Source organism: Pleuronectes platessa, chromosome 4, assembly GCF_947347685.1.
Source record: "Pleuronectes platessa chromosome 4, fPlePla1.1, whole genome shotgun sequence".
NCBI classification, from domain to species: domain Eukaryota; kingdom Metazoa; phylum Chordata; class Actinopteri; order Pleuronectiformes; family Pleuronectidae; genus Pleuronectes; species Pleuronectes platessa.
In genome coordinates, this window is record NC_070629.1 from 18,084,533 (window position 1) to 18,105,933 (window position 21,401).

At 46.4% G+C, this 21,401-nt stretch overlaps 1 protein-coding gene across 1 annotated transcript; it reads left to right on the forward strand.

The window, feature by feature from the left end:
* The first annotated feature begins 300 nt into the window (after positions 1–300).
* Positions 301–21,385, forward strand: gas2l1 (growth arrest-specific 2 like 1). The gene is given in 6 exon segments (XM_053421437.1): positions 301–1,538; positions 11,144–11,251; positions 15,016–15,112; positions 16,446–16,746; positions 19,198–20,496; positions 20,498–21,385. Coding segments are annotated over 6 exon segments (3,258 nt in total). The 5' UTR covers positions 301–830; the 3' UTR covers positions 21,243–21,385.
* Positions 21,386–21,401: the final 16 nt, after the last annotated feature.

Genomic DNA, 21,401 nt, shown 5'->3' on the forward strand with positions numbered 1-21,401 from the left:
GCTTCATTGGTTGTATAAGAGCATATGCTGAGTTGGACAACAGGGGGTTAAGTTAATATTACATTTAATTAAGAATAGGGTCTATTAGGGAGTATTTGAACTGTATGTATTCATGTTGTTCCCCGATAACCAACACGTCGGGTTTAAGGGGGAGTATTATGGCATATGCTGAGTTGGAGAACATGGGGTTAAGTTTCTCTCCTCTGTGCGGAGCGATGATCCCTCATAATGGGATGTGCCACCGAGTCGCTCTGCTGCTCTAAGCTACCGCGGGTCAACATATTCAGCGAGAGGCGGCGCAACATGGGCTGAGCCTATTTGCAGGGGAGGATGAGCTGTGGAGTCGGTGCTGCTGCTGAGCACTGGTCGTGATTTTCCCCGCTGAGCGAAGAGAAGGATCTGACCGCCCGCAGACGCGCAAACATGGTGGTGACACGTGGATTTTGATAGCGGGCGAGACGACCCACCGGCCACCGGGTGGATTCGCCGCGCTCGACGCATGGGCGTGTGTCACCGTCCGGGAGCGCACACGTTTCCTTCCCACTCCGGCTCCCGGCAATGCGCTCGCTAAAGGAAACTGGCTGCGCAGAGACATCCGGAAAACGCATCCGTGCGCCAGGGCCAGTGGGCCAGTCTGCATCCAGAAATGCTCGTGGCAACACAAAGCAAGGCTTCAAGGAGCTGCGATAAGAAACCACACATGCACATCGGCATGGGTGCGTCAACACGGTTATTTCGCTGCATCCTGCGGGCGAGGCTTTGGAGCGCGGTCGTGCAATGAGACAATCCGGATTCATCAAGTAGACTTTATTGATACATAATCCGACAATATGGCTGATCAGAGCAACATCCAGTCCTCCGCCTCCAAGAGCATCCGGCCCTTTAAATCCAGCGAGGAGTACCTGTACGCCATGAAGGAGGACCTGGCGGAGTGGCTCAACACCCTGTACGACCTGGATGTCACCGCGGACACCTTCATGGACGGCCTGGAGAGCGGCTGTGCCCTGTGTCGGCACGCCAACAACGTGAACCGCGCCGCGCAGGACTTCCAGCTGGAGTGGCCGGAGGCTGCGCGGTCCATGAAGGTGCCGTCCAAGGATGTGGGCTTCCAGTCGCGCAACGTCGTGCCCGGCTCGTTCCTTGCCCGGGATAACGTGTCCAACTTCATCAGCTGGTGCCGGCAGGAGCTCTGGATCAAGGACGTGCTCATGTTCGAGACCAACGACCTGGTGGAGAGGTGCAACGAGAAGAATTTCATCCTGTGCCTCCTCGAGGTGGCGCGCCGCGGCTCCAAGTTCGGCATGTTGGCCCCCATGTTGATCCAGCTGGAGGAGGAGATCGAGGAGGAGATCCGGGACCAGGAGAGCCTGCGGATCGACGCGGTGAAGCCTGCCGAGCAGAGCGCGCCCACCAGGGGCTTCATTCGGAAGGAGAGCAGCCACCACAGTGCGGAGGAGGACGAAGATGAACCCGAACCAGAGCCCTTCATCTGGCAGCCGAAGAGAGTGTTATGTGACATGCGAAATTTGGATGAGCTGGTGAGTTACATTTGAATAGAGCCACGTATTAGCCTGTGATTTAATACTCTGACCCCAGCTGCTACCCAAAATGTTTCATAACTACGTTATGATTCATGAAAGTCAACCTAGACGAGTGTAATGGTCCTCCAGCTCAGTTTTCATACAACAGCTGTACTGGAATGTCATGGTCCCTACAGGATGAATCCACTTTCCCACAGGCTTCTCACCCCCAGGCCTTGGTTCCAAAGAACCAGTGGGTTAAACAGGATCAGCTGATAGAAGCTCATCCCTCCCACTCGAAAACACAGACATGTGTCAAAAGTCAAACACACTGTCTGAAAACATCATGTCGATGGTATGACGAACACAGGCCCATTATAGAGTCCCTGTGGCGTGGGTGTGTACATGAATCTACACATAACTCAGTTTTGAAGCTGTGCTGTTACATTCCTGCCCACCTGTCAGGGCCGGTGTGTGTTTGACACCTGAGTTCTTGTTTCTCTCTTGGAGCTCAGAAATGTCACAGGTCAACTCTGTACACATTTTACCTGCATTCTTGAACTAGAAAGGCACAAAGTAGGGTGTATACCTTCACCAAGACAGTCCCCTTTACGAAACCACATTCACTAGATCCAGATTTCTTTCATTTTGGATCTGTAATAAATTGAGCACAATTATACATATCAGTCCCTAAACATGCCCGATTAAGATCCATGAATTATCCTCTGAGAAAGGAAAATGTTGAAAAACATCCAATCTCACAATGGGAGTCAGCATCAAAATTTATAGTTCTTCTTTGGGGTCATGTCTCATCTATCCTCAAAATATCATAGACATCAGTTGAAAACATTTTGCATAATCGTGCTAAAAAAACATAGCCTGCTTGCTGTAACAAAGGTCAGCTCTGCCTCTTCCCAAGGTTGCAAGAGACTGACATGTTTTTCTGTCGATGGTCATCTTCAGTCTCTTAGTGGACTTTGTCCACCAGGAATAATCAATACAACATCAAACAAGAAGAGATGGATTAATTAATTATTAATTAATTGTGTGATGTCCCCCTAAGCACTTCCAAAAATGTCCTTTGGCTCGTTTACGTGTCCTGTCCTGTGGAACTCAAACCATCGACTCTTGCCATTGGCCCTGTCGACCTGGTTGACCTCAGCTATAGGCCCCGCCGGACATGAGTTTACAAGAGGGCCGAGCTAATGAGGAGACAGACAGATAGACACACCAGCAGAAGAACACATGCTTGGGTTGTGAGCGGGAAGGAGGCGGGGGGGGGGGGGGGGGGGGGGTAATATTTTCAGGCTGGTGAGAAGAACAATGTCTGTCTTTGACACTGAAGATGTGAGGGACGGCAGAGAGGGAGTTGGGTGGAAGACAGTTTACAGTCACACTGGAGAGGGGAGCTTTCTGAGTGTGACCTCCGCAGACAGAAATAGGAGAGCATGTGGCGGAGGATGTGCGCTGTTCGTGCTCAGACATGCGTCCGACACACTCCCTCATATGACTGACTGCTGAGGATTATACAACCTGCCTGAGTTTCAGGACAGGAAAGATCACAGGAGAGCCACAGAGCGTATGTCTCTGATGTTCTGTGTCATTCATGCTAACACACACATCCCTCAGCTGTTGCATGGTGGCAGACTTTGACTGATTTAGGATGTGGCAGTCCCAGTCGTCATGTGTCTGGTGAATAAAAGTCTCCATCCTCCATGTCAAAACTTAGGATTCGGCTGGATGTTTATCAGCAACATGAGGTTCTTCACACTAGACACCACAGTGGCACTAAGAAGAATAGCAGCAGTGGTAAAATAGGGCAGTATTATCATGAGTGTTTTCACAGTTTTTCTACTTGTACTAAGACATCCTGTCTAATGACTCCAGCTCTGTGGTCCAGTTCCCATTTTGTGGCTGAGACTGGCTGAGACATAATTCCACTGAATCCTGGCCCGATGTGTGTATTTACCAGAAAAAAAGCTCATAATGAATTCCTTTTTCTTTTTAAATAGTTTGATAAATATCTGCTGAATCAGCCGCCCGCTCAGCTCCTGCTGCAGATCACCAGGCATCTGTCTCTCATAGCATCAGACTCAAGCTTAACCTGCAGAAAACCTGCACATGTTTCTGTGTATTTCTGTCTGGTGCATTAGGCAAGAGATTAGAGACCTGATGGCTTATTTTTGGAGCTGCTTTAAAAAAAAAAAACACATGATATGTTCACTTATTCATGATCTGCTTGCCTTTTCATATCCACTGCCATTCTTGATCAAATGCCATCATTACTTATCAGGTCATTACCTCCCACTGAGATGTGTCTCACATGCGTGCACAAGCTGAATTGCTGCAAGTGTTGAGATTCCATTTGTACCTCAGATCATTTTAGACGTGAACCCAGTACATTGTGATTGCATGTGTGCACCCTAAGGATGCTCACATCCAATATATCAAACCTCAAGTCGTAAATGTGAATTATATAGTGTATGCGTGAAGGCCGAATAGTTTTATGGGGCAGTGTATCAACTAGTAGGAGTAATACCATTTAGACTGACAAGCTACACTTTATAGGATCATATGTATGTTTAAATATTCAGAGTCACATATGAACAGTAAGTTAAATTCTGGTGTGTTATTACCTCAACCAAGGAGGTTAGGTTTTCGTCTGAGTTTTTCTGTTATTTTGTAGGATTAAGTTAAAACAATTTGGAAAGATTACCACAAAACATGGCGGAAGGATAGAAACAGCTCAATGAGATTTGTACATTCACCAACTCTGCATTATTCTAGATTAATCTTCCTGTTGAGACGATGCAAGCGTAATGATAACAGGATTACGTGTCGTTATTCTAATTAGTATAAACTAACAGGCAGTGATCGCTCATAGTGCAACTCGCTCTCAGGATATGTGACTATTTGATAAGCACAATAATCACCAATTAGCACCAGTTATTAGACTGCTTCTCGTCGTGGGGCTGCATCACCCTGTCGGGGTTCATTTCACAATAATGAAATAATGAACATGATGATTATCCCTCACCCAGACAACTTACTGTATGTAACATTATAGTGACTCATTAAACTCTGTGATGTGTCATATCAACTACCCGCTGGATATAATAGGTTTTAATCTCACGCTACCTTAAAGCCGTTGTCTGCACGGTTTACTTTCCTGGTTGAAACACACCCTCATGTAAATACTCCCCTCCCGACTGCGTCTCCCTCCGATCTGCCTCTGCGTATGTTCTTACTCATCTCACAGTGGGATGGCTTTCCGCTCCAGAGTTAAGGAAGTGGCGGGCATCTCATTTCCTTCAACGTAGTTTGAGTCAGTGATTTGTTGTGAGTCTAAAGGTCCCCCCCCCATTCATGCAATCTGTTCTCCTCATGAGTGACACAGACAGCAGCTGGTCCACATCACTGTATACTCCACATATACATTTATCCTGTGCATTAGGGGATTTGCTATAATATTTCCATTGGAGAGGGATTATAACAGTGACTTCGATTGAAGCAGTATTTTCCTATATGCTGCTCGAGCCTTAGGGAAAGGAGCATGGTTAGCTACCTACACAAGCCTTTTTGTGTATTTTCTAGGTCTTGCATCTAGGCCTTGGGCAAACTGACATATATATAATAATTAAAACTTGACTCACTGACCCCTTAATGCATACTCTAATTTTTCACATGTTTACTCCATGCATATCGGCATCTATAGAGAACAATACTCGAGCTCATAAACAAGGGACCAGAAGAGCTTCACAGCCTTTGTCGTATCCCTTCGTTCATCATCTTTTCCTTCTTCCTGCTCACTCACTTTAACTGCTTCACGTCTCTTCTCACCCGAGGCCTCAACATTCAGGGCTTGTTTAGTTCATAAATGTGCGAGCCCTGTTTTCCCCCCACCATCCCCCACTCCTGTCTCCACTGGAGATGATAGCAAGCAGCAGAACAATATGTCTTGTTGGTGGCGTGGAGGAGAGGAAATGAATAGACTGACACCGTTGGCAGCGAGGTAATCAAAGGCTGACATCTCCGTCTTGGGATGGAAACACCAGCGGAGCAGAGGGCATAAAGCAAAGAATGTGTGTATTATGTGTGTGTGGCCACTCTCGGCCATTAACCTTATGGTCCAATTCATGCATTCATGGAATAGAAAAGGGGAGTGGAGCACAGATAGGGTGCCTAGAGTGACTTTACTGTACACTCTGTTAAACCTGACTGCCGTGAATGTGGCTGTGGGAGGCAGAGCTACAGTAGAGAGAGTGGAGGGGAAAAGTAGGTCATCATGCTCTGCATTGGGTCACACTTACACGCTTTGCTGAGAGAGCGTGGCATCCTTCACTGTTTCTCTCTCTTGTGTCACATGTCACAAGCAATTGTGTGGCTTTAGTGTTTTACAGGTTATTTTCACAGTGACAGCAGAGAGCAGATCTCGCGTCACCGTTTTCCATGGGGGGGAAACAACTGACTCCACGCTCTGCACATTGCACGTCTTCATGACTTTATTTGCAGTGTTTTGGTGCCATTTACTTATCTTTTGCATGATTATCAGTGAGGTTGGTGTGTATCGGAGCAGGCCACTGTCTGGGTGATGATCTGGCTGTTTCCTGCCTGCCTCGGACTCTCAGCTGGTCTCAGGCAGAGACTGTCAGGCAGACAGAGAGTCCTCAGACGGTCATCCATTCCCCTAACCTTGCATGTCAGGAGGAGAGTGCTGAGTGTTGTGGAGCCTCATCAAAACAAAGCGGCAAATGAGTTAGACGCCGGCGTGATATTCAGCTCCCTGCACCCACTGATTACACTGCTCTCTGACTGAAAGAGATGAATGATGGAATTATTCACCTTACAGCACTTGATGTCCATTAGATTATATTTATCCTCCCGGCCTCTGATGGGCTGTTTGTCATGTGGCCAGAAGACAGACATTGATTTGTTTGGAGCATGGTTCTCTCCGATGATGTCTGGCCCAGTATGATTGCTTTTTTTCTACCTGATCAAACAGTTATTTTGGATGAATAATTCAACATTTTGGGAAGAAGACATCTTGCAGAGAGTTAGACGAGAAGATCGTCACCAAACCCGTATCTGTTTGGTAAATATTTAGAGAGCCAGCCTCTAGATTTTTTTATCTTAGCATAAAGACTGGAAACAAGGGTAAATATGCAGCCCGAGCTCAGTTTATGGGTAATGTGAAGGTAACATAATCCATCATAACATAATCCACCTGGACCAACCGGGATCTAATGGAGTTTAATGTGGTTTCATGAGGGGTGTCGACTGTTTCTGCCGCTGCACGGTAATAAAAAAGGATAGAAACCTATAACTAGCACCAAGTTGTAGCTGAGAACCTAATGTGGCCTCAGCTATAAGACTTGTTTTAACTCGACTATGTTTAATTTATCTGATAGATTTCAATCTTCTTATCAAAATCTGCAAAAAGCAAGAAAAGTATTTGCCAACATGTCAAACTACAGCTTTAATGCATTCTTCATTTATCCTAATTTCTAAAGTATATTATTATTCTGTTTCTCCTTTGTTACCAGCATTAGCTGACTAACCCGGCCTTGATCCCGCTCTGTTTATCCATCTTGTCTCAGCTCGTCAGGCCTGTTGGTCGAGCTGCTAACAGCCTCTAAATACTTCAGTTTCTCTCCAGCTCCTCCCCTCAGGCTACAGGTCCATCGTAATCAGAAAACATTATTATCGTCCATTCAGTCGTTCATATCCTCCCTTCACCCCTCAGGTTGTCTAGAGAGATAATTTGTGCAAAGGAGGCAGTTTCATGTTTATGAGATGTAGCATGGTCGTCCACAGAGGAAATGTTTATCCGGGCTGTCAGACCAGCGGTTAAAGGAGCAAAGAGTCTTAAATGTGGCTGTTTTCAGTGTGTGTTCACAGGATCTAGGAATGTTTACATGTGGGTGGTGGAGCTGTAACCTCTCCAAGCTTCAAAAAATCTCCGCCCCGCCAAGTAGTCGCCCCCTGTGGCCTAGTTTTCATATCCTTCTGTGCTTATCTGATGGTGAGGTTGTTTCAACATGGGAAGTTGCCATTAATGACAGAAGATCCTCTGTCATCAAAGAACAGGGTTACTTTAATTTTTTAAATTTTTTAAAGCCCCAATGAATATGCCGCCTGTGCTGATATTCCTCGCATTTTTCTTTTCTTTGAAAGCACTTTGTTTCCCGTCATAAACCTCTTCCTCTTTACAATTTTCTCATAGAAATGTGCTGGAGTCAGTGCTGAAACCACCCTCGTGTAAATTCCTGTGGAGTGAGATGTTGTAATGATCAGATTTTTATTGTCGAAGTTTTTTTTTGCAACAATTGTAGCACAGCGGAACCATTCACTGCCAGCACACCTCTGTTTGATGAGAGCACTAGTTGTACACGGCTTGTTGAGTCACTGGGAGACCAGACATATATTTATATAGTTGTGTGTACATTCATGAAGTTCAAATCCCTTTCTGAATGAGGAAGTGAAACTCAGAACTATTTGTTGTGTATTCTCATGATGATGGCTATAGATTTAGAAGAAATTCACAAAACTGGGAAATTTCTACATCCCCTGTTTTATGATATCATTGTTACAGAACACAGTCTTGTACAGTGTGACATGGGAGTCCACGTCACCTAACAGTAAAGACAGTGTGGACCTAAACATCTCTCTCCTCCTCCCATTTCCTCTGTACATCCCCAGGGTTTGGGCAGCCCTCTGTCTCAGCCTATCTCCTCCGCGAAAGTCCTTAAGATGTTTGTAGGTCAGGAAGGAAAAGAATGAAGAGATTGTTGACTTACACTGAGCACATGACGCGATCTGAGCAGGGGGGGGTCATTAAAGGAATATGTCCTGTGTATTTTCTTGTGCATTAAGCCGCACGGAGACAAACCCACCTTCTCAGTTTCATTGGGAACGTCACAGCGGCCTCTTAATAATGAAAATGTGTCTCTTGCTGCTCTTGCACAAGCATCTCTGCATTCCACTCTGAAGACAGATGCAGCACATTCCCAGTATAGGGGCACGCTGTGGATTGTTCAGTCACTGTTCTTTTCTCTCTCTCTCTCTCTCTCTCGCTCTCTCTCTTTCTTTTCCTTCTCAAACATCTGCATTGAGGTCTGAAAGTGTCTCTCTTGTGACCTGCACGCATCTATAATTCATCCTGCAGTTTTTCTCACTGTTCTGGCTCCACTTCCGCATGTTTCCTGCGTGACCTTGTCTCGCTCCTCCCGGCCTATCTCTCTCTGCACTGTGTGTATGCAAGCAGTGGAGGACGGTAGAGGACGTAACATTTTACTGAAGTAAAAGTACAAATAAATAAACAAAAATGTGCTCAAGTAAAAGTGTCACATTACGACGTATTAAGAGTAGAAATACTTGCAGAGTGTAGTATGTTTCCTTATGCAATCATCTAGGACCAACTGTGCCTTTACTGCACATTCTGTTTAATATAAGAATAATAGAGACTCTCTTATGAATGAGTCTCAGCAGTGGCCTCTTCTAATGGAGGCGGGCTCTAAGGTAACCAGCCCGCTCCGATTGGATCAATGTACCAATTCCGGTCTCGTCATTGGTTACTTTGAAAAATATGTAAAAACAATGTGAACACGTAACGCAGTGCATTGTAAAAAGCAAATCTACTCAATTAAATACAGATACATGGAAAATGTCCTCAAGTACTGTAACTACGTGAATGTACTTTGTTTACATCCCACCACTGTGTGTATGTATAAGCATGTGTCTGCGTGTGATAGAGAGAGTTCATGTGTGTATTCTAGTTTCAGTGTGTGTATCCATTGTTGACACAGTAGCGGCCTGGGAAGTGCACACATTTCATGTGAAAGGTTCGACAGAGTAAATAGATCAAATGTCAGGTCTGCTATTGATTAAGTTTTTATTAAAACACCTCATGGCTCGACTATGTCTCCCGCTTTCATGTGAGAGACGGTGTGTGAGCGCTACACCTCCTCTCTGGAGGAAAACTTATGACCTCAGCTCTTGGGGGGAGTTGGTGTTCTGGTGCTGAGAGAATAGATTCACTATACTAAGAATGAAAAAAGAAGGCAAACTGAACGGGTAAAAAGGGAAGGGTACGGCTATGTGTGTGTGTGTGTGTGTGTCTGTTGCCATAGCAATCTTTCCATGAAGTCACTGGCTGGGGTTTTTCCAAACAGGGCTGTAGTCCACCCACTGACACAACGACAGACAGACTGACAGAGCAGAGAGAGAAGGGCCGAGCGAGCAAGCAGATGTAGAAATGTAAGCAAAACAAAGAAAAGACAAATATAGGTCTGGTCAGCTCGTGCACTCGGCTAAAAATAAAAGACTTAAAGGCAACAAAAAGCAGCTGAGAGAGGAGAGAGGGGGGGATGAGGGGGGGGGTGGGGTGCAGGTGAGAGGGAGAACAGAGAGGCAGGTGAGATGCTGCTGAGGCTTATCACTTATCCCTGCCCCTTTAATTTACATGGCAGAGAAGAGGGTTGCTATTTCAAGAAAATAACACGGTGCCTCCTTAATCTTCTGAGCTCACTTTAATGTAGGTGTTGTGGGCCAAACAGACACACACACACACTCACCCACACACACACTACAAACAAGCTACATCCCTTTAGCTGTATTGGCAGCCTGAAAGATGCTCTACGCAGCCCAAGGGAGGGAGCTCACAACCTGAAATACTTCTCTAACATGTCATGTGATGGCTGTTACAGTAATGATATGCACTTCCTCCCTTTGTAGTGGCCGCCCTCTCACACACACACACAGGTAGCTGTTCTCATCCTCCTCTTTTATCCTCCGTCACTGTGCTGCTCGACTTTCTCTCCCTCCCCGGCCCGACAAGTACTCACACGCTCTTGTCTGAGAGAGAGACGCCAAGAACAACATGAAAGTTGTCCAGTCCTGAATGAGCTGGGCCCTGCACTGCACAGGCGGGTCTCGCTCCACCCTGCAGTTGTGTCTGACTCCAGTTGGCTAATAAGCACCCGCAACCACAGCAAGGGCACGGGCCCTCGAATCAAAACCCAGCTGGCAGCACGGGGGCCTGCTGACTTCATCAGCACCGCCGGTCTGGTTTATGAGCTCTCTCTCTCTCCCTCTCTCCCTCTCTCCCTCTCTCCCTCTCTCCCTCTCTTCCTCTCCTCAGTTTGTGATGTCAGCAGCAGAGACGTCGTCATGTAACAGGGCAGGGAGCTGCAGAGGGAGGGGTTTCATTACCACGTGCACATATGTATTTGTGTGCTTTTGTGGCACTTTGTGGTGAACTAAACTACCAAAATGTTCTGGAGGGATGAGATGAGGGCTTTTAATGTGGTCAGAGAGCGGGGTGGGGCCTTTCAGCACTGGGTAGGTGCTTGGAGAGAGCAGGGGAGTTGACAGGAAGATGACGCACACTCACTGCATCATCCTCATATATCCCATCTAACTGCTCATTTCTCAAACCATACAACCGAGTCATTGTGCTGCTGACACATAGGGCCCAGGACCATAGGGCTTTCTGTGTCTATACATGATTTTATGATCTCACATTGGGGCATTGACCTCAGGAACAGGAAATGCTGTTAGGTTCATTACAGATGTTTGAGTCATGTTTGTGAGCTCTGACTGATGAAATGCTTTGTCCTCTTTAGGTGAGAGAGATCCTGGGCCGATGTTCCTGTCCGGCTCAGTTCCCCATGATCAAGGTGTCAGAGGGGAAGTACAAAGTGGGAGACTCCAGTGCACTGATCTTCATTAGGGTGAGCTGTCATCACCACAAACATCAAGCTGAATCACCCGTCACTGTGTTACATGTCTGTGTATGCTTGACTTTTTTATTTTGATACAAACCTTAATGATCCTTTAAGTCAGTTATACCTGTTCAGCTATGTATACACAGGCTACTTTGGTCAATAGCATAAAAGAGCGTGAAGCCTGTAATTGTATGGAACCATATGGTGCAGACATATGGCATCATATGCTTCAACAGGGGCAGGCAAATATACAGTATCAACATATGAACCACACTGCTGCATCACAACCTAGAGAACTCAACAGTGTATGGAACAACATTATCATTTCTCTCTCTCTCATGGCTCGATCCCAGGACTGGACTTTTTTTCCACTGAGACACAAATAGAGCTTTAGGTAATTTCCTGACTCGGCCCTTATCTTGCCTGTAGCCTGTTTGGGCGAGACTGCTTGTCTCAGTTTCAGGTTGAGAGCCGCCACCGTACCCACAGCAGGCCTCAGAGGACTGGGAAGTGAGGCTGGATGATACCAGGGATCGATTTGGTCTCAATTACCGAAAATGTACCGCAGCCAGATTAATGGTCTCTTTGCGTGGGTGTCCAAGCTGCATGGACATTACTGGGCTGCATGACTGCCCAGTCCTCTCAATATTTCTCACTTTGAGCAGCGCCACTTTCTCCAGACAGGGAGACGTGATACGTTCAACATGTTAAAATATACAGCACACATCTATGTTTCTACTTCTTTTTCATAGGGAACTGCACATTTATTCAAAAAGCTAAATTCACATGAACTGAGTTTAGTACGACTATTGATAAGCGACGGTTTGAAAATAATTGAAGTTGGAATTTTAGATTTTTCTTGGGAAACTCCCCTCGTCATAGAAAAAATTACATTCTCCATTTAGTAGTTTAAAATGGCAAGTCATACCCAGTTTTTGCACTATTTGACTGTCTTCTCCAAAAGCATTAATAATTTAAGATGCCGGTATCTAACTGTAAATCATTAGTAGAACAATCATTTTCACATTAGCTGACAATAAACTTAAAGTGGAATTTCCAAATTTATGGTAAATCCAAGAAAATTCATAATTTTCTATCCATTAAAGTATATGAAGTAATAGATTTAACCCAATTTGTAAAGTAGATCCACTCTTTTGAATAATTTTATTTATAATTTAAGATGCAGACTAATTAAAGAAATACAGGTTTTATTACAGACAACAGTCCATCACTATGTTATACATAAGTTACTATTGAGATCTAAATGTATTGTGTTTCTCTAAACCCTTCTCTATGAAAGATTAATATTGATCTTGAGTGTAACTGCCATGGGAGAAATAAAGTCCTGAGATAGAGACAGGATTGTTGTCCTTTATGAGCCTCCCCCCCACAAAAAAAGCCATTAATTGTTCCCTCTTAAAAGATTCATCCTACCAGAGTAAGGAAATAAATAAATAAGCATTCATTATATTATAAAAATACTTAATCCTCCCTCCACCCTTTAGAAATATCATGCCCTCCATAAAGTGGTGAGGAGTGTGTGCTGGAGCAGCCAAACATGGTTGTCACAGACTGTTTTGAATACGCCTGTCTGGGGCAGGAATCAGTGTTTGTATATGTGTGTGTGTGTATGTGTGTTTGTCAGGGAGCATTTGACTTGTCAGATTAGCTCTCTTCATTCTGTCTCCGCCCTCTCCTGATGCCTCACTGGGGGATGACGATGGCCATCCATATGCCTGAGCCGCTACAAGTGCACCCAACACATTTCCTTTATTCCTCCAAAGGGCAGGAAGCGGGCAGCCGCTTTTGAAAGCCGACCAACCCCTATTCAGCTGCCAAAGCTGCTACAAGGAGCTCAGGCTGATCGAGGGGATGAAGTGGAGAAAGCAAATGGTCGAAGGCGCCATGCGAACAGAGAGAGGGAGTTAATAAGGCGTCTTTGTCCCCAGGGAGGCATCTCTGCTAAAGGGGAGAGATGCCTTCAGTCGTGGGGCACAACAGCTGAAATGAACCATGAGCTTAATTTTTGAACCAGCAAGGTTCAAGGAGAAATGTGTTCAACACGCCCACGCAATGATCACAAGAAGTCTCTCTGTTCACTGTTGCCATAGAAACAGGGACTGGGTCTCTCTCGCTATTACACTGGTGAAGACTGATACCCCTTCAGAGGTATTGGAAATCTGGAAGCTTAGCCACAGATTCAAAAGGGAGACATGGTCCCAAAACATGTTCCGTCTCAACAGATGTGCCGCAGCATCATGCATAATATATGAAATGCGTTATAATAAATGTGTTGCAATGAAACGAGGGCTAAAAATCATTAACAGAGAATGTCTGTTGTTATGTGACTGCAAGGGATTATATGAGCTGGCTGTCTGGAAATTCACACTGTGCAAGTAGAGTTTTATGACCCTTGATAATTATCTTTATAGTCATGCAATTATCAGACTGCAATAAGAAATTTGACTATTTGGATTCCCAGTGGCTGTTTTTATGGAACCTACTGCTCCTCTACTGTCAAAATTTAACTATAGGTGGAGGTGAAGTCTTTATATGTCACAGCAACACCTCAGTCGTGGTAAACACTACAGATAAAACAGATAGAATTAGCGGTCACAATTAGAGTCAGCAGATCTAATCACGTCCTCCTGTTGCTTCTTGATGCTACAAATATGGGCCCTGCTTCTCCCTGCTGCCTTATGAGGGTCACACAGACAGTAAAACACAAACCTGCCACTGAAATAAGACCAGAGCAGTGGAGAGGATCAGCAGTTTATACTCTCAGGTCTGATAGAGATAAGCAGATCAGCTGTTTTCAAGAATTTGATGTAATAGAGGAGAAAGGTCGATGAAGAGACCCACAGTGTCTCATCTCTTCTCAGAGGAAAGACGGAGGTCAGACACAGTCCGAGTCTGGGACCTCAACAGAGGAGGGATGAGTCGCAACGCCAGGTGTGATTTTGTGGAAAACAACTGTGCCAGCCCACTCGGATGTACCATTATTGCTCTGCCTTGCACGCCCTTCAGAGACACGGCAACAACCTTTAAAACATGTGGCCGACAGACCCTGTTACACAACCCGAGGCCGAGGATACATCCACGGGGCTGTCACATCAGGCCGGGTGTGCTGCCTCGGTGACGGCAGCTTCTGCCTGGAGGGAGCGAGGTTCCTCCGTGTGATCCCGTGGATGTGTGTGCCTCAGAAAGCAGAGGAGAGGAAGAAGTGACATATCCACCAACCCCCTCTGTTGTGGCTATCCCCCCGCCCCCCTCCCCCCCTCTCTGCTCCTCTCACCGATGACTGAAATCTCAGCTGAGGAGCAGGGAGGACAGCGGGGGGGGAGTTGTTACCATGCTAATTCACCCTGCTGCCCTCTGAAAACAGGGAAGCCAGCTGAGAGGCATGAGAGAGAGAGGCCTTAAAAAAGTCTTTCACAGCACTTTGGCTCTTTATTATGCTACCGTACTCTTGTTTAATGAGTTGGCATGGCAATGGACAGCCCTCATAATGGTAGCAGCTGGGGGGTGATGTAGGAGAAAGGGGAGGATGGGGGAGGGAGAAGGGGTACAGGCAGGGTGCATCTACATGTTATGTAACACTGAGGGCCACAGCCGGCCTTCTGCAGGCTGCCCCGCTGCTGGAATTTGAATATCTATGGACTTGTGCAACATGTGTGGTTGTGTGGAGCCACATTTTTTTTGTGCATGAATTCGTACATCACCCTCTTGTTTATCTATTGAAGCCTTGTTTTCCCTTTTCTCTGCCTCAGGTCCTGCGCACTCATGTGATGGTGCGCGTCGGAGGGGGCTGGGACACATTAGAGCACTATTTGGACAAGCATGACCCGTGTCGCTGTGCTGGTTTTGGTGAGTTCACTTACTATTCCACATCAGGCCCTTACACACAACGTGCGTCTCTTAATAAAAGATCTAGGTCTTGTGTGTTCGATTCGGGCCAGGAGCAGGTCCAGACTAAAGTGTGTTTCTCAGTCGGTCCTCGAGGAATAGATCATGTAGCTATGCTTTATACAATTATAAACTCTTTTTTTTTACCCAATGTTTGCTTGTGACATGATTTTATTCGGCCAAGGGTATTTCTGGGTGGAGTTTGCATGTTCTCCCTTTGTCTGTGTGGGTTTTCTCCGCCGGCCTCTCACAATCCAGAGTCATGCAGATTTGGGTCAGGTTAATTGGAGACTTGAACCGTAAGTGTGATTCTGAGAGTGAATGGTAGTCTCTGTATATTGGCCCTGTGATGGGCTGGCGACCTGTCCACGGTGTACCCAGCCTCTCACGTCAGCTGGGATTGACCCCAACTCTTCCCACAGCCCTTTAAGGACAAGCAGTATAGATAATGGATGTATGGATGGATGATAGCTACAATCAGTCTCTATTACTAAATCCTAAACCAGTAGAAGGCAAGAAATTCCATAGTTAGTCCCATTACAGGGGAAATTTCCCGGACTGCAGTAAGTCTGTTCTTACTAATAGAAACATTAGTAAGAACGTTTGGATAAACAAGTTAACAGATATGAATGCAAGGAAATAATAAAAAAGGGTAAGGGTTTAAGCACAATATAGACAGTGTGAACAGGTTTGCACATATACAATACTGAAATCACAACCAACCAAGAAATTTATGGCTGAAATTATTGATGTGTTGTCCCTGTGATAATTCCTGTACCCTGACCTGAACCCATAAGTGTAGCAGCTCATTTCAACACACTCAACATTTTTTCCGGAACAAATAAACGGAGCCACTCAATCTTTACACTCCCTCTGATAAGCAGCGCAGTGACACATCTTCATAACTATTCTGGGTGAGACGGCCCGTCCTTATCCAAACTGCTGCTGAGGCGGTGAGGTCTCTGGGTGGACTCTCCGGCCTGGACAGCTGACACAGGCTGAAATCATAATTGGTGTTACATTTCAAGCCACAATAGGCCACGCTGAAGATCACACAGTGTTTATGGAAATATGTGTTCTATAAATGGTCTCCCTAAATGGTGGGATCCTCAGCAGTTCTCTTATACGCTTGTTTGAAAAGTAAAGCTTCGTCTCTCTGGTTAAAGGAAGCAGCAAGTGTATTTATTCCACTGCTGCTATTCTTGATGACATTGATGTGGTTAGTTATGATGCATTTATGAACCTTAAATAGCTCATTGGGTCTTAACCGCTTGATATCACTCTGTCTCCACAGCCCACCGTTACCACCAGGCTAAAGCCAGTGGCCAAGGTCAGGGGACCCACAGCAAGTCGTCCAGTGCCCACTCCTCTCGCTCCACCAGCCCAGGACCACACTGGAGAAACGATGGCATTGCACCTTACAAGCCCCCCGACAGGCGCCCCACGGAGCCCCCCTCTGCTCCCTGTGCCTCCACACGGCAGAGCAGACCCCAGAACTCTTTGGGCCACACTGAGCCTGACTCTGGCGGAGCCCGGAATCTGCTTCCACGGCCGCCACGGGACCGTTCAGAACCCCGACACTTTAATCCTCTCAGGCGAGTGTGTGTTCCTACGCAGGTGTTCGGTTGATACCATGATAAGAAATTAATCTCTCACAAGTAGACTGGCAGGGGGAGTTTAGTTTTTTGCCACTTGCTCTTTCATGCCCAGGCAGCAGACAGACCGGACAAACACACACACACACACACACACACACACACACACACACACACACACACACACACACACACACACACACACACACACACAGCTGCCAGGAAACCACAGATTAGACCAGAGCAGATTTGAACTAATCTCAGGTGACATTGCTCTGTCAGATCCCTCTCACACAGTCACCCTACAGCATCCCCTAGTGGCTACAGGGAAGACACCAAACAAGTTTCCTCAGCTCTCCATATTCTTCATTTATTTATTTATTTCATTTAATTAATTAAACTATTGATCGTTGCTGGGATTCTGTGAGGGCTGTTACTCAAGTCTTTCTTTACATGGTCTGAACTTCCTTTTAGTCTGACGTTCTACTAAAGTGGTAAATCAGTGATCAGGTTGTGAGCAGGCTGGATGAGTCAGAGCCAGAGAGGAAGCAGGTTCAGATCTTTATCAGAGGCTGTTTCTATGGGATTTAAAGGACAATTCAAAACTCTGTCCACTTTCCATGAAGCCTGGAAAAGGTTTAGTTGGTCACATACTTTTCCCTCTATGCCAAATTGTGAAAGCACCATTGTTGAACATAATTAGGAGCAGAATGTTGGTTTACTTTGGCCATCAGCCAACGGGTGGTTCATTTCTTTATTGAGTGATGGCTCGGACCAGACGTCAGGGCAGCGGCTCATTTGAATTAACCCTGTGTGGGTGCGGCATCTCTTAACAAGCGCGCCAGACTAGATAAAGACTAATCTCACAACTATCCCCAGACAACTGTTTACAGCTAACTGGGGAAGTAGGTCAACAGGTGGGTTGCATGCAGGCGACTTACCTCGTCTGAATACGTGCAAATCTAATTTCTGAGAATAACTTCAGAAGTCCAGTTTAATTAAAACACTAATTAAAGTCACAACCTGCGATTAAATGAAAACAAAACACAGGACTGAAGGAAGCTGTTATTTCTAATTTGACTGACATGTTGATGAAGACACGGATTCCAGACAGCAAGACAGTTTTCTTACTCTTTACAGTTTAAGTTACAACAGAAACATTGTGTAAACAATATGTTTTATTGTTATTAGTGTCACTCCTGTCGATTTGTATGCTGGTTGGTTTGTTAATGAGCAAAATTACAGGCACAAAAAATTATAAAAAGATGTGTGATATAAGAAAGTTTTGGTTGAAATTTGGGTGCGAATTCGGATCAGGTTGTGGAACCAGAAATTTGGTTTTCCACCTTCCATTGTGAGATCAGATGTTAACATCTTCAACATTTTCCCAGAGAATAATTCATGGATCTCGATGACAAAGCATTATACATATTTAGTGGACTGAATGGGTGAAATTCGGTGCGGCTTGATTGAATTTAAGTGAACATTCTGGCCCCTGTTGAGGTGTGTGCTCTACTGAATCTGGTATTGTAGATATACTGTTTTAATATATAATATCTGCATCAAGTTATCATTTACCCATAAGTTTATATATTTCAGCACACCTGATGTTTTTAACAATAAATCATCGATCGATTTGTCCTCATAAACATTTATCTAGGTTTTCTCCCCCCTGTTAGGGAACTTGATTATACAGTTAAACCTGATGCTCCCTCTGGTGCATGACAGTGCAGTGACAGTCTGGTTGAGAAAGGGCATTGCGGCTGTGTGTTGGGTTAGAAAATCTTCAAGACCTCTAATCCTGCTCCCACTTGTTCTTAACTTCCCTGTAATCCCCCTGGCTGTCACTGTCCACTGTTCCAAGAAGCACAGAGCCTCAGGTCACAAACACTGTCTGGGTGCTGCAGTGGCCGCTTGGGAAATACTCAGAAATCCTCAATGTGGCACATTACATGTCATCTCATGGTTTGAAGGAAGAGATTATTTATTATATATATCTGTCAGAGCTGAGTCAGAGGTAGCTGTCCCTGTTGTAGTAATATGACTAAAGAGGGCATACTGGGACAGGCTGGACTCTTTCTGGTGTTATTTATATAGTTCAGTTTAGTTTATTTCACATAACATAAATACAAAAATGAAATGTGGGGTTCGGTAGAAACCATATGAAAACAACACCCATGTAAAACAAAAAGATGAAATAGAAAAAATACGAAATCTTCAAAAAAGGTTATTAGTAAAGGTGATCAGAAATACAGAGATGGAGCCTCAATAACGGAACCTAAAATATCTAATTTTCATTACAAATCAAATGTTTAAACAGCTGAGCATTGTACATGGACAATGACACAGAGAATTCCAATAATTGTACATTTTCTTCCCATGAGAAAACTGACCATGAGATGTTCATACACATGAATATATTAATGACCTTTTTTCTCTTGCACATTGTAGGAATAAGGAGACAATGATGCCAGTAACGAGACGTCTGTCTGGAGACAGTGACTCCTCCACAGCATCATCTAAGGGAGGAGGAGGAGGAGGGGGAGGGGGGCGGTACTCTCTCGGTGGCGCGTCACGGCGCTCTGGTGAAGAGGTCATCCTGCTTGTCAATCGCAAAGAGGGGAAGCACATGATCGAGAGGTCCGGAGCAGGAACTCAGTCCCTTCGTCCCTCACTGCCCCGAGCGCGCAGTCAATCTCGGGAACGGGCTGCACTCGCTCCGATACTCAAGCCCAACCCACCACAAGGATCCTCTGATGGAACTCGGACAGAGAGGGGACGCTCCCTCGGAAATGAGGGCGCCAGAAGGTTCCACGTTCCACGCTCCCAAAGCCAGAGTAAGGTACAGAGCCGTACTCGGGCCAGTGATGCCAGCCCGAGTCCCGCTCACTGCTACAGAGACCCTCAGCCCCCACCGTCTGACAGACGAGAGGAACTTCGGGCCAAACAAATGCCCCCTTCCTCTCCTAGAATGGGTGGTGTGTTCTCCAAGAGGCAATCGTCCTCATGCTCAAACTCACCTATTAAAGGGATTCAGAGCAACAACAGCAGCCCACACAAGAAGACTATCACTACCCCCAGACCCCCTGCCCCTCGCTCACCCTCCACAGGGAAGGGCAGACTGCTGCCGCCAGTAAACTCAGGAGGTCGGCGTTCACCACACTCATCTCCGCGAAACTCTCACCATCATTCTGCTCGCTCCCCTCGGGTGTCACAGGGACCCCGCCCTGTTGGTCGCGGCCACTACAAAAGCTGCTCAGGCATGGAGCGGCAGGATCCTGAGGAGGAAGGAATAGGCTTTGGCTTCCAGATCCTTCCAGTGCTCGACCCCCAGAAGGAGCAGGACCTGTATCGTAGCTTTGAGGCCGAGTTTCTGGCCAACACGCAGCAGGCTAGAGGAGTGTCAAGTAAAGCTCCAGGAGGAGCGACCCTGCAGGGACCTGTGACACATTTGGTGCCAACTCTCACCGATCCTAATGTGACTGACTCTGCCTATTCCTCCTCTAACTCCTCCTCCTCCTCTGTGAATGTGGGGTCAAAGATTGGAACTCTGCCTGACCTTAGGGAATCCAAGAGAACTAATCCCAGTCATTTCTCTCTAGAGGACCCCTTACATTTACTTCATGGAAACAACTTTAGAGGACCACACAACTTTTGTCAGGGAGAGCCTGAACACTGGGGGGAGCGGGGTCTCAGGAAGCTCCCGGCCATCTCTAGCTCCATGGAGGAGAGGGAACTCTCATCATCCCTGCCAGAGTCCAACAGTTTAATTATTCAGCCCCCCCTCACAGCCGGCCTTCCACTGTAGGAATATGAATGGAGACCCTGGGGGTGGTCCTCGTACAGAGGGGCTGACAGGTCAGCAGGGTCAGCTTGGCTGGGGCACAGGGCCTGAGGGCAGTGTCCCTCTGGAGAATCACCAGCCAAACTTTTCTAATAACCTTGAAAATGGTGAAGGGAGTGATGACCTACCACCTCCCGAGGCTTGTCCATCACCCGTGCACCTTCCCCCTTCTGAAGACTGCTCCTTCCAGGATTCCTCCAGTGAAAGCTCCTCCATGTGCTTTAGTTTGAGCGAATCTCGCTCTGATTCCCCCCCACCGACGTCCCCGCTGGCCAACGGGGACACGGACGGAGAAGTGCTGCAGACTAAGAAAGGGCAGAGGAAGGCGGACAAGGCGGCCCTTCTCTCAAAGCACAAACTGAAAACCAGAATCAGGCCTCGCACTGACAACAGGCCGGAGAACAGCCCCTCGCGTATCCCCACCCCGGTCAGCTACAGAGATCTGCAGGCTCACAACCCCCTCTCCCCCTGCCACACCCCACCGCTGTCCCCTCAGAGCTCCCGTTCCACCGGTCATCCTGCTACATGCAAGAGCCTGCACCACGCTTTTGCGGACATGATCCATCCTCAGCCGCGATCCCCGGCCATGGGTAACAAAGACTGCTCATTCCCTGGACAGTCAGGAAGCCTCGATAATGAAGCTTGGATGTAGCACATGAACTGAAGGGTATGACGTGGAGGATTTTGACTACTGTGTACAATAAGACTGGGCTATAGACTGTTTTCATTGCATGTCAAACACTCCTTTTACATTTAGTCTCTCGCCTGAATAACTGCAGGGGGGGGGGGGGGGGGGGGTGGGGGCGGTTCA